Here is an 18,100-nt window from a genome sequence, read left to right as displayed (position 1 = left end):
TAGCTACTGTGTTGGCATCAAGAAAGGGGTCTACGAATAGCAGCTATAGTAGCTATAATAGAACATGGTAGACTTTCCAGAATTTGTGTAGAAAGAGGGACAGTAACCCACTGACAGTATCAGTAAAAGAGATATTACTTTTTCTCCAGGATGGGTTGGATAAAGGTCTGACATTGTTCTTCCTTCCTTCTGTAGCAATCCCAAACATGAGAAGGAAAAGGTTTGGCACAAATTAGAAGTCAAAGGGGCCTTAAGCTACTACATAGATAGAACTAAGTCTATTCGCAAGGTAGAAAACATGTTTATTTCATTTCAGAAGAGTTCTTTAGGTGAGAAGGTTTCTACAGCCACACTGAGTAGATGGATTAGGGATTGCATTTCGCTAGCATATAAATCCAGACAACTGACACCTCCAGAAGGGATAACAGCTCACTCATTGAGAGGAGCGGCCACGTCAGCAGCATATAGGACTTTCCCTTCACTAGATCAGATTTGTAGGGCGGCTACATGGAAGTCGTTACATTCTCTCATAAAACATTATAAGGTAGACAAGCTTGCATCAACAGAGGCAGTGATCGGGAGGAGGGTGCTACAGCACATTATGTGAACAAAGATAACCCACCAAAAGGAACACTGCTACTAGACTTATATCCCATCAGTCCAGACTGACCCACTCCACAGGACCACGGGGGAATGGAAGATTTGTATTCACTTACTGTGAAGCTTCCTTTATCTGTGGTCTGGGAGTGGGTCAGTCTAACCCACCCAGAGTTTGAGGAAATAGTTTGGTTAATGGTTATGTGTTTTTTCTATGAGTGTTAAAGTTATGTTAACAGATAGATGTCAGAACGAGAAAGACAGCTTGATGGCAGCAGTGAAGAGAGGGGTTGGAAAAAAACGGGCACGCCAGAGAAGAGCCCTCCCATAGGGGATCATTTGATTCAACCGACCCTGCAATGGAGGAGGAGCTACTTCCCATCAGTCCAGACTGACCCACTCCCAGACCACAGAGAAAGGAAGCTTCATGGTAAGTGAATACAAATCTTCCATTCCCCTATCAGCAGGTGAGGTGCAAACAATGATGGCATTCATGCTTATCCCATACCACATTCATGCAAGTTGTCAGCAATAAAACTGTAGCCTGTTAACCCAGCTTGTTGTCTCCCATTCTTTCTGTCCCATCTGCTTACTATAAAGGGTACAAGTTAAATTTAAAATATTTTATTAGCTAATATATTAAGTAGCATATTGACATTTTAATTAAATGTTGTTTTATGTTGTTGGCTCCTGACTACCCCCCCCCCCCCATCGGAGACTTGTTTTTCTTGCACATATTGGAGAAATATGTGCATTTAAAATTGCACATGAAACTCATCTTTATATGGAGAGCTCGTTAATCTAGAAACAAACTTTCCAAAACAAAGGATTTTTTGTGAAGTTCTCCTATGCCAGACACCTGTTTGTATGGATTTCTTATGAGCTTAAATGTGAGTACTAGTACACATAAATCTCTTGTGTTGAAATAGCTTTACTTACATCTGTAACAAGTTGCATAATCTCACTGCTTCAGGGTGATGGTGGTTGAAAAGACCTGCTACCTTTGAGAACAATTAATGTGTTTAGAAGTTCTGCTATTTCTCTTTGCATGAAAAAATTACAACCTATCTATCAGTGCAGCCGTTGAACAAAACCAGAAATGTGCTGAGGAAAAAGGAGGTTTAACTTTCCTACTTAGTGCTATCTTTGAATCCTCTATATGTTTTTGTAGCTGAACTGCTGTCCTGCATGAAATACAAAATAAAGTAGTCCTGACTGAATCAACATGCAGATAAAAGCTTGGTGACAGCATAGGGAAGATAACTACCATTAAATATTTTTGGATGGTCAGATTGCTGTGGGTGGGGAGCATATCTGATGGGCCCATCTGGGTAGAATTGGGTGTTCCCTCTCTACCTATGTATGTGAGGGTTAAAGTGATGGGCAAGTCTTTCAAGACACAGCAATTCTAGTTGTCAACAACCAAACTTGTGGCTTGCTGCTACTTTTGTTTGTTTGTTTGTTTTCTTTTGGCCTGTTGAGCAACTAGCTGCATAGGTTAGAAAATGAGAGAGGCTCTGTACAAAACCAAACTGTTTACTTTACTTAAAGTTATTTTATTTGCTGCACTTAAATACCCTTCTGTCAAGTCAATCAAAACATTTTATGGTTTAAAATGGTTTTTTTAAAAGTTATAGAACAAAAAACAATAGAAGTGATCTCAGATCATTTGTTATCTCTTCAGGAGCTGATTTATTTATTTATTTTATCATATTTATATTCCGCCCTCCCCGCAAGCAGGCTCAGGGCAGATAAATGCTATGAATTCCCCTGGTTTGGGTTTTTTCTTCTTCTGCCTTTCCCACAGGCCACACAGGTTTTTAAGCAGATGCTGGGAATGTAAGGACAGGGCTATCTCAGCTGAATTCTCTCAGTTCATTGGTAGGGTTGCTAGGTCCTCTTACCCTCCCAGTGGGAGGGGGGACCTGGTACTTACCTTCTCAATCCCCTTGCACACAGGCAAAGCGTGCACTCCCAGTGCGGTGTGATGACATCAGTTCTGGAGTGATATCGCACTGCATCGGGAGCACACCCCAGGAGGTCTGTTCCCCCACCTTTTCCTCCTGCTGGCCAGGTGCGTGGTGGCAGGGGGCAGAGAATGGGAGCAGGGGATGCCCCACCCCTACCAGGGTACTGGCAACCCTTACCATTGTGGGGTCTGTTCAGAAAGTGATGGCATGAACTCCTTTTTTGTGGGCTTAACTTTTCCTGCTGGTTAGCAAGCTAACACTGAGACATGGCAGGTTAATACTATTAACTCTGGCCATCACACTAATAAATATTTGTATCTGTATTTAAAATTTTATATTTTATATATGTCAATAAAGGCTTGCTTGCTGCTGATAATAAATATGTCTGAAATGCACGTTTGTCTGTCAGTCTAAAATGAAATGTTTCTTACCTGAGAAGGCATACAAGTTAAGGATTGACGCTGATATTAGCTGCATACCCGTTTATGAGACCAATGACTAGAAAAGAGTGCTAACTAAAGGCAGATATAGCAACTCTGTGAAAGGTGGGGAAGTGATAGGAATGCTTCCCCTCTCCTTGGAGTATCTGTGCCACATTTCTTCTTTGTTAGAGAAGATTTTGTTTTTTTCAGGTAACTTCTCAAAATGTGTAGCCTAGCATCTGTGATGACACCAAATAATCAATGAATCAAAGACTTTTAGAAATACTGGTAAAAGCCTTGGGCCTTAATATCTCTTCAGTTTGTCTTATCAGACAGATACAGAAAGGAAAATAATATCGGTTGATTTAATTAAACAATTGATGCAATCCCATGCTGAGTAACTCCAGTGTAAGCAGGTTGAATTCAGTTGGTTTATATTGGAGAAACTCTTCATAAAACTACATGACGTACTTTGATCCTGTGTAGAATTTCTATGGGTGCAAGGAGTCCTCTGATTTTTCCAAATTCCCCAAAAGCAGCATTTCAGAGGCTTTTGGGGATGCCATAAAAGGGGTAAGTTGAGCAAAAATCACCCACCCTTTGTGCCTGTGGAACTTCATGCTGGGATCCAAGCACGTGTCTTGTTTCTGTGACTACTGTGTCAGCAAATATTTCCCCCTTCAGTTGGATATCTGTGCTGTAATTTGAAGATACATTATGATTTATACATTGCCCTGAAATAACTTTGATCAGTCATTGCCAAACATACAACCCCTTTCTGTATACCAGGCTTTAGGGCTTCTAGAGGTACAAAATGGTTAGGACCACAGCTTGCATAGGACTGTACCCATTTTTTTCTCTTTTCCAATATGATCTAGATTTGTTAGTTAAGACTTGAATGGAAGACAAATTATTTAATATAATATTTAAGAAAAATCATATGTAAATTCAGGTGTCAAATGCTGGATCGCCAATATTTTTATTTAGTCTAGGACAGACATAGTTATAGAGAGTCTGTAGTTTACTATATTATTTAAAAAAGCAGTCTCCCATTTCTTGTCTTCCTTGACTATTTGTTTCTCACTGTGCCATTATCGTCAAACAGGCCTTTCAAGGCCAGTAAGTCTATCCTGAGTCACATTTATAGGAAGATGTGAAACCTGCAGTCAGAAAATAAAATAGATAATACAAATCACACTGTGGAATTAAGTCCACTCATACCTTGATTTCTGGCCCTTCTTGCATTCTTTCTATTACCTCTGCTCCTGACTCCTTAGTCCTTAAAATAGTATAAAATATTGTAGTACTAAATAATATAATATTAAAATAATACAAAAGTAAAAAATAGACACACACAAACATACAACACTCTATCAGTCTTTTAGTAAGTTTTAAATGATATATGTATATCTTCAAAACAGGTGCTTCCTAAAAGCTGGTCTCCCCTCAGCCATCCCCACTTTAGCCTTATTTGTGTTAACCAGACTTCCAGGCAAGAGCAGGAAAATGTTTACATAACTGTCCCTGTTAGATGGAACTTTTTACTGTACAGAATCCTACTCTTCCACCACAGCCTATTTAAAATGGATCAGAGTCAAAATCCAAAAGGCTCAGAAGAATGCTCAGTAAGCAAGATTGCAGTGAATAAAATAAGTCCTTATGAAAAGGGAGATCCCCATGTAGGAGTAGCAAATGCATCGTCTTTTCATCAAAAGAAAAAACAAACAAAAGAAGTGGGAGACTGGAATTGCCACCCCACACACAGTCTTTTGCATGGCATTAGTTTGCTGAACTGTAATGATTAATACTGTAACAATTAATTAAAAGTGTCCTCTTTTTAAAATGCCAGGATGTTTAGTGCAGTGGGAAGAAAGAGAAAGAAGACAATACATTAAATAATCACTGCTTTAAAGTGTGGTGATCTTGCCATCAGCAGTGCAGGTAATTTGTAGGCCCTTTCCATGCTGTGTGAGGTAAGTATGACCCCTGATCTAGAATACCTGGCTGAGGAGGAAGAAGATGTGCAGCAAGTCACATCTCACCCAGAAGGCTGGAGTCTTACCATTAGGGCTGTGCACAGGTGGGGAGATTTGGTACTCCCGCTTTGGGTTTACCTGAAGCGGGAAACCGATTTGGAATACCCCCAAATCCGAAGCGGCAAGCTGCTTCGTATTCGGATTTCGGGAATCGCTTTGGTATGCTCCGTGAACATTCGGAGCATACTGAAGCAAGGGGGGGAACTCCCCATCACCACCACCCACCCTCCCTGGGGCAATCCCTCTACCCCCACCCCCCCTGGGGAGACCCCTCCACCTCCCACTCAACCCTGGGGAGACCCCTCCAACCCCCACCCACTTACCTGGTGGCAGGAGGGTTATCAGCTGGGCAGCGGTGGCAGCACAAGGCAGTGCGGCCTGGAGCCAACCGGCTCCTCTGCTGCCGAACCGCCACCTGAGCCTGCAGGGGGGTGGGGAAGGCCAGAGCCACCACCTCCAGCCGTTCCTGCTCCTCAAATGGCCGCGGTGCACCGGTGCCACGGCGGCCATTTGAGGGGTAGGAAGGGCTTTCTCCACCTCCTCCGGCCCTTCCTGCCCCTCAAATGGCTGCTGTGGCGCCACCACACTGCGGCCATTTGAGGGGCAGGAAGGGCCAGAGGAGGCGGCTCCGGCCTTTCCCACCACCCTGCAGGCTTGGGTGGCAGTGCGGTGGCGGCAGAGGAGCTGGCCTGGAGCCACCGCAAGGTAGGTGGGGGGGAGGTGGGGGGTTGATATTTAAAGGGTCCCGCCGCTGCTTGCAAGCAGCTCCTGGGCCCTTTAAACAAGCCCCAAAGCTTTCAGAAACATTTCCGAATGCTTCGGAAAGTTTGCTTCAGTATACTGAAGCTTGCCGAATTGGGTCCGCTTTGGGTATCTTTACCCAAAGCAAAACCCAAATAGCACAGCCCTACTAACCATGCAATTCTAAGCACTGTTACATCCTTTGAAGTCAATGGGCTTAGAATGATGAGGATGGCACAGCAATCAAATTATGTGATTATAGTAGCCATGTTGGACTTTTCAGGCAGTGACTATGTTGTAGCTGGTAATCTTTCCTGGTGACATAGGACAATGTATTTGCTGCTGTTTTCTCCTAAGAAATTTTGGAAGCTAACAAATGGCTATTTCAAAACAATCTAGATTGGAATTCCAGCATTCTTTCTTAGTTTTATATAAGAAGACCACCACCAAACCAGCAGGACCGCATGTTAAATTACAGCTCTTATGACATGTAAACCAGACTCTTAATCCAATATGGATTTTGTCTAGATATGCTGTATACCAGAAACACAACGTTGAATCGTGTGTGTGTTCTGCATATCATGAAGACGGAGTGCAATGTATAGCTGCAGAATCCCAAAAATCAGTCAGCATAAGCAGTCTTGGGCATCTTAAGGTTTTTTAAGGTCGTCATGACAATCTTGTGTGTGTAAGCAAAAACAGAATTTATCTAATCTGTTGAAATGAAATTTCAACTAACTGCTTACATATAGGAAATAGTACAAACATAAGCCTGCTCTTTATGCCTCATATGTGCTCTTCTGGTAACTCTCTATGTGTTTATTATGATGTGTATCAAAGATGCTTCTACTTTCAGAAGCTAGTAATTGTGTTAGGTTTGGCATACATACATATCTTCCCAAATGAAGCAAAATACTATCTCAAGTGCACTTCACTGATATTGTACGTGCTTAACACTGATCATCTGTTTATGAACAAGTATTATGTAATTTAATGTATAAATTACACTGACTGAGGTAAAATTCACAAGGCTGTTTTACTGGTAATTGCCAAATAACTCTAATTCCTGCTAAATTTACTTCTACTGCTGTGTTATGTTTGTATTGCAGTTAAGTTTGTATAGGATTGACCTGTGATAACTGGTACAAACAAATCAATTTGCCAGATATTGGCTGTTATAATTGGCAGCATAATTATGCAATTGGGCCCTGAGATAAGGGTACTGCTTTTGCTATCTCTTATACCAGGCATGGTTCTGGTTCTGCCATACATTTGTACAATGTGAGAAATGCATTGTATGCCAGTGTAGTACAGTAGATCGTGTCAGTCTAAGATTCTGAGGTAGCCGGGTTCCAGTCCCCACTCTGCCGTGGAAACTCTGGGTGACCTTGGGCTAATCACACCCTCTTAGTCTAATCTACTTCATGAAGTATTATAAGAAAATGGAAGAGGCGAGAATACTGCTGCAAGTTCTATTGGGTCTCAACTGGGGAGAATGGCAGGATATAAATAACTAACTACATTAAAATACACAAGTTTAGATATGCCTGGAGCAAGGAATCATGCAAACAATTTTGTCTTAACAGATTTTGTTCTCTTCATAAATATCTACAGTTCTATTTTTCTTCAAATATATTTTCTTGTAATGTAAATTACACTTTTAAATTCTGTTGAAAATGTTCTAAGCATACAGAATCCTGTTCACAGTTCCACCCAGACAATCCATGTGTACTTCCAGCCTGCTGCCAGAGGGACTGCTTGCAAGCTCTATTAAATTTCACATCAGCCCCCACACATTCTTCTAATTCTGATTTAGCCAAGCTCCATAGCTCTTCCCCTTTCCAGGTTTGTAACAACTTGTGCAATCTGTTCTTCCATTGCTTAACTGTTAATAACTGGAGGAAACTGACCAAGTTAAATAATGTAGGGAGTGTGTTAGCAGTTGCCACAGAAACAGCCATCCCATGTAAATATCTTACTACTTTTCTATTTATCATCTGTTTTTAGGGCAGTTTAAGCTGCTGGAACAAGACCGTGATATTAAAGAGCCAGTGCTGTACTTTAACAGTGTGGAGGAGGTGGCTAAAGCGTTTCCTGAACGAGTTTACGTCATGGAGGAAATAACATTCAACGTTAAGGTAGCCCCTAAACAAATATTTATCCCCAGTGGAATTACTTACGATTAAACTTCCTTTTTTTTGTATATGAATGTGGCAACTGTGTGCTATGGGAAAAGTAATTTGGGGTTTGTGAGTTGTTCTTAACCTTGTGTTTTTTAAACTCCCTGTGCGTGTGTTTTCTAAAACTAAGTTGAAGTATGTGCTAAGAAATGTAAGAAATGAAGACTTTTCTATAAGAACGGAACCATCTCTGATTAGCAATATTCTTATTCAGTCTAATAGGAAATACTACTTCTGATTTCAGACAGAGGTTCTTTTGTTTGTGCTCCTTTCCTTTTTCGGACCTCTTAGATTTTATTGGGTAAGGAAGCAGCTGTTTCATTCACTCTTCAGAATATCTTCATCATAGTAGATATGGTCTCTATGTAGCCTGTGAAGCTGTTTCAACTTTAACTCAAGTTACTGAAGATAATCACCATTATGGTAGAAAAGGAAATGACTTGTAATGTCTTGTTTTAAACTGGTGTAATGCCCAAGCAGAATTAAGTTATATGAAAGCATCTGTAGACTATACATTTGTGAGACTCTGAACAGTAGATCTGTAACAGTTTTAAACAGAGCAGTGTTTGAAAATGCCCATATAAATTCTGGCTGCAGTATTTGTAGAATGGGTCACTCTTCTTTCACAGGCCTGTTTGTTGGTATTATTGCTCCGTTGACTGGTCTTTAAGCAATTTCCAAGTTCCTATCTACATATGCAATTCAGGAGAAAAGTGGGGAATATACTGTGCTTACTTTGGATGCAAAACAGAGCTGTGTAGTTAGCTCTAGTAAAATTTCTGAATTGGTGTTTGCACAGTGTCAGGAGACCTGCTGGGGTAGGCCACATGTTTCCCTGATAAAAGAGGTATAGTGTGTGTCAGACCTGCACCTCCAGTAGATGAAGCAGCCCAGGTTTCAAATTCTCCGCTTCGCCGTGGAACTTTCGGGGGGGGGGGCTTGGTTCAGTCACGCTCTTTCACCTTGACCTTCCATGCAGTGTGACTCGGAGGGCAAAAGGGAGATGGGGATTTTGTATACCACCCTGAATTCCTTGGATCGAAGAAAATGTAAAAAATGTAATAAATATGGAGTAGTAGTAGTACACATAAATACTTTGAGAAAATTCTCCATTTTGTGATCTCTGTGCATTGCATTGAGGCATTCACAAATTTTGTACATTTCCTTCATTCAACATTAGGCATAGGTGTTCAGTGCAAAATGAAACAGATTTCCTATTTAAACCAGTCTGGGCTAGTGGCCAGTTCACTGGGTAATCTGTTCCGAACACAAAAGGAGGTGAGGACAGATGGGTTGGTTTGGCTTTTCTCTGAAAAATGGCTTGGTGCTTAGGGCTTCACCTGTTCAGTACACAAATGTTGGATGAAATATTGTATAATATAGTCATATCAAATGTAGAAATCATGAAACCCTTTAAATTGATGATAAAACAACCACTGTATATTTGCTATGTCTGCTATATATTTGTGTTGGTAAGGATTGATTTCAAGATACTTTGGGGGCCTTGTACATTTTGTACTATATTTGTATATTTGTGCTTACCTGCCTGAATAGTGTTTGATGGGTTATGTGCAGCCTTAGCAGTTCCTTAAGCACAGAAGAACTGCATTTTTGAGCCTTTGATAAAAAGATTATTTCAAGTATAATTTAACTTAACTTTAACTTTAACTTTAATTGAATTTTTATACCGCCCATCTCCCGAAGGACTCAGGGCAGTGTACAGCAAAAATAAAACATACAAATATAAAAGAATAAGAATATAAAATATAAACATATTAAATAGTTTAACTCAGAAACAGGACAACTCAATTAAAACACATTTAGGCCAGCCCCGCTTGTTGGAATAATAACGTCTTAAGGGCACGGCGAAAGGTGTGTAGGTCAGGGACCATACGTATCTCCGGGGGCAATTCTCTTTGCATGTTCTTCAGTCATTAACAGCTGAGTTGGTAGCATGGCAAGAGAAAGTAGACCTTAGCTGGAAACCATGCCCGCTCCAGTCTGTCCTCTCTTTGGTAATGGTATGACGTTATGCTGCAAAGGAGGGGGGATACTCCCAATGAAGATTAGGGAGAACCCAAAGAATGGGATGGAACCCATTCTCCACTGACAGACAGTGTTTCCATCAGCATCGTGGGCCTTCTATTGCCACTCACACCACAAAACTCTAGGGGGCATGTAAGCCCCAGTCAGAGTGCAGAGATTGTATGTATCAAGGTATGAATCCAGGTACACATTATGTAGCTATGTTGTTTGCTTTAAATTCTCGGAACATGAGTACCAAGTGGGAACTCTGGTGAAAGGGCACTTTGGACAAATGATCAAAGCTAACAATACAGAAAGGGCAGGCAGTTAGCAGCTGTGTTCCCAGAACTCTTTATGGGCACCTGAACCCGAGACGTACATCATAAGGAATTTCAGTGGGTTGGATCTAGACAGATTTTTCCGGTAGCTTAATGGAACTTTCCTGCCTTCCCCTGTCACTGCAGTCTATTGATCTTCACATAGTACTGCTTCTGGGGGTAAAGGGTCCTGAGGGATATCTTAGGGAGGGTCTGCAATAGGAAGGAGGAATCAACAGAAATTGTTGATTCAGTCTGTCCCCAACCTATTATTACTTATGCAACCAGGGCTGCATGAACAAGATCTGCACTGTATAATCTGCCTTGAGTCTCAGTGAGAAAGGCAGCTATAAATAACATCAATAAAATAAGAGAGGAAAAGGACTCACCAGAAGGTGAAGGGAAGCCATGTTCCAAAGCAGGGCTCCCGAATATCATCCATCTTCCTGCTCCTCCCCCAGCAAAAAGTACCTCAAGAAAAGTGATGATATTTAGAGCACACAGTATCTGTCACCACAGAGCATCTTTCCTTTTCCCTCCTCTTGTAAAGCACAACACAGATTATAATTACCAGTTCTCCTTTACTCAGCTGGCAATGTTAGCAATGTTCTCCATACAGAGGAAATGAGATGAGTAAGGGGTCTGCATTTAAGGTGCCCCAGGTGGCAGTAAAGCCCTAAAGGCAGATAAGTTTCTATCAGAGATGGCATTAGCATAACTGCAGGTGGGACAGTTGCCAGGGCCCAAGGCTTCTAGCAAAGACCCACTGCCACCAACTCCCTGCCTTGCCACCCATCAGAGCTCCCTTCCACCATCCTCTTATGACCACTCTTCCACCCACTCTGCTGGCTACATGTACTGCCCAGTGCCGCCAGGGAAAGTTGTGCAGGTGGAGCATGGTGGTGATGCTTTTGGTGGCCACACTGCTAGTCACCCAGTGGCTGGCATCACAGAGCCTGTGAGTGGGTGAAGGAAGGAGACACAAGCAGGTGTGGGGCACGTGAGTTATGGTAAGTAGGGGACCTGGTGGCAAACAGAGAACAGGAGGGGGCTCTAGGCTAGAGGAGTGCACTAAAAATTTCTGTGTTCACATTTTTTTTAAGGGCATGCTTTTCATTATTCTGGAATTTCAGGGGAAGGGGAGATTGTTCCTGTTTGAGAGGACACAATTTTGGGATTCAAGAATTCCAGCACCTGAAAAGCATGCCCTGTAGAAAAACATGAACTTTAAATTAAAAAAGACCCCTCTGAGTAGGACTGGGGAGGGAGGAAGAGAACAAGCTTGCTGAGGCAAAAAGCTTTGAAACATTGTCTTGTAGTAGTAATACTAATAACACTGCACTTATATACTGCTCTTCTAGACAGATTAGTGCCCCACTCAGAGTGGTGAACCAAGTGTCATTATTACCTCCACAATATAGCTGGGGAACTGGGGCAGAGAGGAGTGTCTTACCAAAGTCCACCTACTGTGCTCAGGGTAGTAGTGGGATTTGAACTAGCAGAATGCGGATGTGCATCCCAACCACTTAACTTCTATGTCACAGCAGTTCCATAAATTAAATTGTAAAGGGATGAGACCTAACTAATGGCTGGTAGGGGCTGGTCTGCTCCTCCCCCACAATCCTTTGATTTTTTTAAATGGAAAAGGGCAGCCAGATCCCCCCTTCAGATTTTTAAAATTGCAAAAGAAAGGCCCACGACTTACCCTGCCTGCCAGCCAGTATTTCTCTGTGGCAGAGCCCACTCAGGTATGGCAGTTGGAGAGTGGCCTCTGGGCCAAACGATGGGCCTCTACCTGCGTGGATTCCTGCAGCCACAAGACTTGACTGGTGTGCCGATCTGGGAATCACCTGCAGGGCTTTGTTAGGCTCCATCCAACTATTGGTTGAACAGTCTAATGATTGCTACTGCTGGGTGAGCACTCACTTTTTTTGCAGGGATTAAGCAGGGCCCTGGAACAGAACAGACACGCTGCAGACAGAATTCCAATGCAGGGGAAGGTCCTGCAGCAGCAGTAGCTGGACTTTTACCTAAGCTTAATAAAAGATGAAGAGGCTGTTGGATGGGATATATTGCAAAAGATGAAATGAACTGTTTTTACAGTTTTTTCCCCTTTTCCCTCTGAATTGTCTTCACTTTTATTTCCTTGACAGATGATTGTCTTAATTATCAAATGTATTTAAACCAATTAATCTGTGGGGTTGATATCCTTGCTGCCTCCTGAGTTTGTTTTTGTTCTCGGTAAAGCCTTGAGGTGACAATTACCTAAAGCTGTCTTTGTAATTGTACCACTTCTCAGATTGCTTCCTGTACCCATAGGTGTTGAGAATAACGGTTATCTGCAGTTTTCAGTCCAGCAGACGTAAATCCTAGAGCAAGCAGACAGATGTTTCCCCTTCATTGATTATCCTGCTGCTATTCATTTATTTGGCTTTGAATCTTTCGACTTGGTGGTTCTGCAGCCCATAGCACAGGAACCAGATTGACTCCAGGAATCGGTTCAAAGACTGCAGCCTATGATGACATCAAACTAAATGATGTTGACAGGAAGCCCCTGGCATGCTGATTTGTAGCTTACTAGGTTCTCATTCTCTGTGCTTTCCCATCTCTTCTTTAAAAAAATAAAATTAAAAGTCATTGGCAAAACTCTCAGTGATGTAAAAGTCCTGGATTACTCACTGGCTAGAATCCTATATTCATCTCAACCCATTGAAATCTCTGGGTTGAATTATGTGCAGCTTGTTGCAGGATTCTACCCACAGTATCTTTTAGATTCTTTAAATAGTATGGATGATGATTGTAGGAGCTTGTAGCAAGTGTGTACTTGACATTTTAAAACGAGAGCTGTGCAAGAAACATCAGACTTAATGTGTTAGAAAAAATCATTATCTGAGTTATAGCAAACTTTAATAGATTAGAACAGTCAGGACTCGTATTGCATCTGCTCTTGGCAGAAACTGACTGTTCAGTTTGCTTTTGACGAATGGTTTATTTAATCTAGCACTGATGCATCATTTTGGTGAGGAAATAACAATCTAACAGTCAAGATTTGTTTGAATTTATTGAGGTCAGTCCAAACGAATCTAGCAAATTATTGGTAGAAGTACGACATTGTTGAAGTAGGCAGCTGTTGCCTGGGAAAAAAGAACAGTTAAACAGATCTAAAACATAGGATGTCTTTATTAATGTTTTTCTTTAAAATCCTTCTATATCACATGGGCTCAGAGCAAGATAAAAACAAACATTTCTATCAGAATAAGGTGGGAGGGTCAGACAGAAGCCTTAGGAATTTTATCAAGTTTTCAGAAGTTTCATTGTAGTTTTCTGCTACTCTGCTTTCCAGATATTGAATCATCTTGAGAACTAGCAAGATGCTTAGGAGGAAGGAGTTGCTGTCATAGCCTATCACATCATCAGCCCCTTGTCATGCCTGTTAGGTTTTCAGGGTGGATGTCAATGAGTGTAGTGTGTGGAAGAAGGTACAACAGGATGTAAAGTTCTGGTATGAGAGGGAAGCTGATGGGTAGCTGCACTGGAACCAGGATGAAAGGAGAGCCGCAAACTATGATTGGTTCTCTTCCTTTTAACCAGGGTTCCAAAACATGGTTTGATTCTCATTTGAAGGGAAGAAAACAAATTGTAATTTGTGGTGTGGACATGACATAAACTGCTATTTGTCATGAAAGGGAAACTGATTTATTTTTGAGGGGCAAAAGAGGAGAGCAGTTTAGCCTGAGAATCAACCAGGCTCATTCCTGCAATCACAAACTATGGTTTGTCAGTGAATCATTCTACAGTAATGATGACTCATTCCACATTCTTTTTGAAAGGTGAATTTGGAACACATATACCTTCCTCCAGCACATACAAAGTGTATGTGAGGCTTCTTGCGTGAAGTGGTATTAATTCAGTAGGTTTCTTCTGTTAGGAATAAGTGACTTGGAATAAGTGGCGGTTATTACCAAATGAACTAAACCACAGTTTCCTAACTCTTGGCCTAAATCTTCAAGTCCCAAACTAGCAGTACTTTCACAATGCTAAAGCATATTTTTCTCTAAGCAAAATGTAATCCTAACAATGTATATAAAATCCTAAATCTAATTCTTCTTTTAGCCATCCTAAGTTTTACCTCAGCAAGGGACCTTGTCCAAAAATCAACTAGAGACAAAATAATTTCTTTTCCTAAATTAACACCATAGTACTGAATGGTACTGTGGCATTTTTAAAGTCAAGTTTACTGCTGCTTTCTATGGATTACAGTAGTAATGCGTCTTAGGACACTGAAAAGGAGTTAGATGTAGGGGTGTGCAATTCGGATATATGATACCCGGGAAAAAACCCAAAACAACCTGTTTCGGGTTGTTTCGGGTTTTCCCGAAACGTTTCAGAAAACCTGAAACGTTTCGGGTAATCCGAAACAGCGATTTCTGAAACGTTTCGGGTTGTTTCGGGTTTCTTTTCGATGGGAAAATGCCTCCGTCTTCCCGGACGCCTGGGGGAGGCACTTTCCCACCGAGTCAAGCCAAAATTGGTGGAGACCTTCCTCTAACTCCTCTCTAACAACCCCCCAAGTTTCAGACCAATTGGACTTTGGGGGGCCATGTTATGTCCCCCCAAACCAGGTCCCCCTATCCACGCCTAAAAGGGAAAGGTTTTTGCTTGCTGCTGCTGATCTATTTTGTTGTGGATGCTGCTGCTGATCTCCATGTTTCCTGTGGGGGAAAAATGAAGAGGCAGGCTTGTCTTTCTAGGGGGGGCATTTTGCATGCAAAATGCCGCCAACCCTCAGGGGCCCTTCTCCTACCTTTCCTCCCACGCCTCACCAAAGCTCAGCCTGCTCCCACTTGGGGGGGGCATTTCATGGCCTCCCAAAGTAGGTGCTCTTCCCCCCCCCCTTCTGCACTATTTCCAGCTGGGAAATAACAGAGGCTTGTCTTGCCAGGGGTAGCATTTTGCATGTAAAATGCCTCCAACCCTCAGGGGCCCTTCTCCTACCTTTCCTCCCACCCCCCACCAAGGCTCAGCCCCAAGGCTCAGCCTGCTCCCACTTGGGGGGGGGCATTTCATGGCCTCTCAAAGTAGGTGCTCTCAGCCCCCAAAGTCCACCCCCTACAGCCCCACACATACCCAATTCTCCCCCAGCTGCCACACACAGATCCAAATCCCCACAGTAGCTCCTCACAGGCCCAAATCCAGCCCCAGCAGCCCCACACAATCCCAGGAACAGGCTGGCCAGCCTTCTCCCTTTGTTTCCTATGCTGTGAACTATAACACTGTTTTCAAGAGCAAATGTGCACAGCCCAGGGATGCCACAATGGTGGACACACTTCTGAGTGCCAGCTTGTCCCTGTGAAAGAGCACCTGAACCACAGACACCCTCCCTCAAATTCCCCCACCAGCTACAGAAATAGCTGGCCGGCCAGCCCCATTGTTCTCTATGATGGGAACCAATTGGACAACAAAGAATAAAACACGAACAACACAAAGTTTTTTAAAAAACATTTCTCACTTTCAAAGTACAAGTAGGCAAAGCATTATGACACATTACACCAGCAATCCCCCACACAGAAAAAAACATGACTCACTTAAGATCAGAGAATCACAAAAACACAATTCCTGTCAAAAACACTTTATTTCTTGAACAGCTTTATGTTACACAGCAGGGGGGCACACCAAAGGACATTCCAGCATTCCACCTCACAAAAAAAACACAACTCACTTAACATCAGAGAATCACAAAAACACAATTCATGTCAAAAACACTTTATTTCTTGAACAGCTTTAGGTTACACAGCAGGGGGGCACACTAAAGGGCATGGCAGCAGTATCTTACACAAAAATAACACAACTCACTTCACGTTAAAGAATCACCCCAAAAAATTGCTGTCAAAAGCACTTTATTTCTTTAACTGCTTTAGGTTACACAGTAGGAAGGCACACCAGGGCGTAAAAGCAGTCTACTACACAAAAATAACACAACTCACTTCACATCAGAGAATCACTCAAACACAATTGCTGTCAAAAAAGGTGAAGTGGGCTGCATTATTTTGTGTAGTACGCTGTTTTCATGCCCTGTTGTGCCCTCCTACTGTGTAACCTAAAACAGTTAAAGAAATAAAGTGTTTTTGAAAGCAATTGTGTTTTCGGGTGATTCTTTAATGTGAAGTGAGTTGTGTTATTTTTGTGTAAGATACTTCTGGCATACCCTTTGGTGTGCCCCCCTGCTGTGTAACCTAAAGCTGTTCAAGAAATAAAGTGTTTTTGACAGGAATTGTGTTTTTGTGATTCTCTGATGTTAAGTGAGTCGTGTTATTTTTCTGTGTGGGGGACTGCTGGTGTAATGAGTCATAATGCTTTGCCTACTTGTACTTTGAAAGTGAGAAAATAATTTTTAAAAAAAATTATTTTGTGTTGTTCGTGTTTTATTCTTTGATGTGCAGTTGGTTCCCATCATAGGAAACAGTACGGCAGGCTGGCCAGGCTTCTCTGTAGGTGGTGGGGGTGTCAGGGGGTGGTTGTCTGTGTGTCAGGTCAGGTGCTCTTTCCCAGGGACAAGTTGGGACTCAGAAGTTTGCCCACCATTGTGGCACCCCTGGGCTGTGCGGAATTGCCCTGGGAAAGAGAGTTTAGACGTTCTCAGCATAGAGAACAAAGGGGGAGGGCTGGCCTTTGCCAGCCTGTTCCTGGGGTTATGGGTGTGGGGCTGCTGGGGGTGGATTTGGGTCTGTGAGGGGCTAATGTGGGGAATTGGGATTTGAGTCTGTGTGGCTGCTGGGGGGGAATTGGGTTTGTGTGGGCCTGTGGGGGGTGGACTTTGGGGGCTGAGAGCACCTACTTGGGGAGGCCATGAAATGCCCCCCAAGTGGCAGCAGGCTGAGCCTTGGTGGGGAGTGGGAGTAGAGGTGGGAGAAGGGCCCCAGAGGGTTGGGGGGCATTTTGCATGCAAAATGCCACCCCTGGCAAGACAAGCCTGCCTCTTCATTTTTTCCCCATAGGAAATAATGAAGAAGATTAGCAGCAGCAAGCTAAAAATACGTTCACGTTTCCCTTTTTTAGGCGAGGATAGGGGGACCTGGTTTGGGGGGCCATAACATGGCCCCCCAAAGTCCAATCGGTCTGAAACTTGGGGGGTTGTTAGAGAGGAGTTAGAGGAAGGTCCCCACCAATTTCGGCTTGATGCGGTGGGAAAATGCCTCCCCCAGGCGTCCGGGAAGACGGAGGCATTTTCCCATCAAAAAGAAACCCAAAACAACCCAAAACGATACCCGAACCACTAAACCCGAAACGGCTTGCCGTTTCGGATTTAGCTGTTGCCGAAACAGATTCTCATTTCGGGTATACCCGAAACGAGAATCCCGAAACAGTGTGCCTTTGCACACCCCTAGTTAGATGCTATGAGTCATGGTTCAGAGGAAATCTTGCGAATGCCGTAACTTCTCTACTCAATTAATCTACTTATTGTTAGAGACTCTGAATACTATTTCTCTATAAGAAATAAATTAAGCATCCCTGATACCCAGCATTTTGTTTCAGTGTAGTTTCTACTGTGAAGCCATAAGATAAATCACTTCTGTTGCTTAATAGCTGGCTCAACCTTTCCTGCTATCCTGGATTAATTGTAGATTTCTAGAGAATAATGACTCAAAAATTATTATGCTTCTTTCCTTATGTATTTCATTTGCTTCTGTAATGTCTAGCCAATAAGTAAATAATAGAAACACACAATTTTCCAATTTTTCTGCACACATTTTTTTGACTTTAGTTTCTACTGCAGGCTTTTGGGGTTTTTCCATGTTTTTACCAGTTCTTTTG

General features: G+C 42.5%; 1 protein-coding gene across 1 annotated transcript in view; it reads left to right on the top strand.

The window, feature by feature from the left end:
- Positions 1–18,100, top strand: part of GAREM1 (GRB2 associated regulator of MAPK1 subtype 1) — a 138,737-nt gene that overhangs the window by 84,140 nt on the left and 36,497 nt on the right. Inside the window, exon 3 of the mRNA XM_054985416.1 lies at positions 7,774–7,904. Within this exon, the coding sequence (XP_054841391.1) occupies positions 7,774–7,904 (131 nt within the window). The remainder of the gene's footprint in view (positions 1–7,773; positions 7,905–18,100) is intronic.

This window comes from Eublepharis macularius, chromosome 7 (assembly GCF_028583425.1).
Source record: "Eublepharis macularius isolate TG4126 chromosome 7, MPM_Emac_v1.0, whole genome shotgun sequence".
Classification (NCBI taxonomy): Eukaryota; Metazoa; Chordata; class Lepidosauria; order Squamata; family Eublepharidae; genus Eublepharis; species Eublepharis macularius.
The sequence above is the reverse complement of the archived record's forward strand: the minus strand, read 5'-3'. Positions and strand labels throughout refer to the sequence as shown.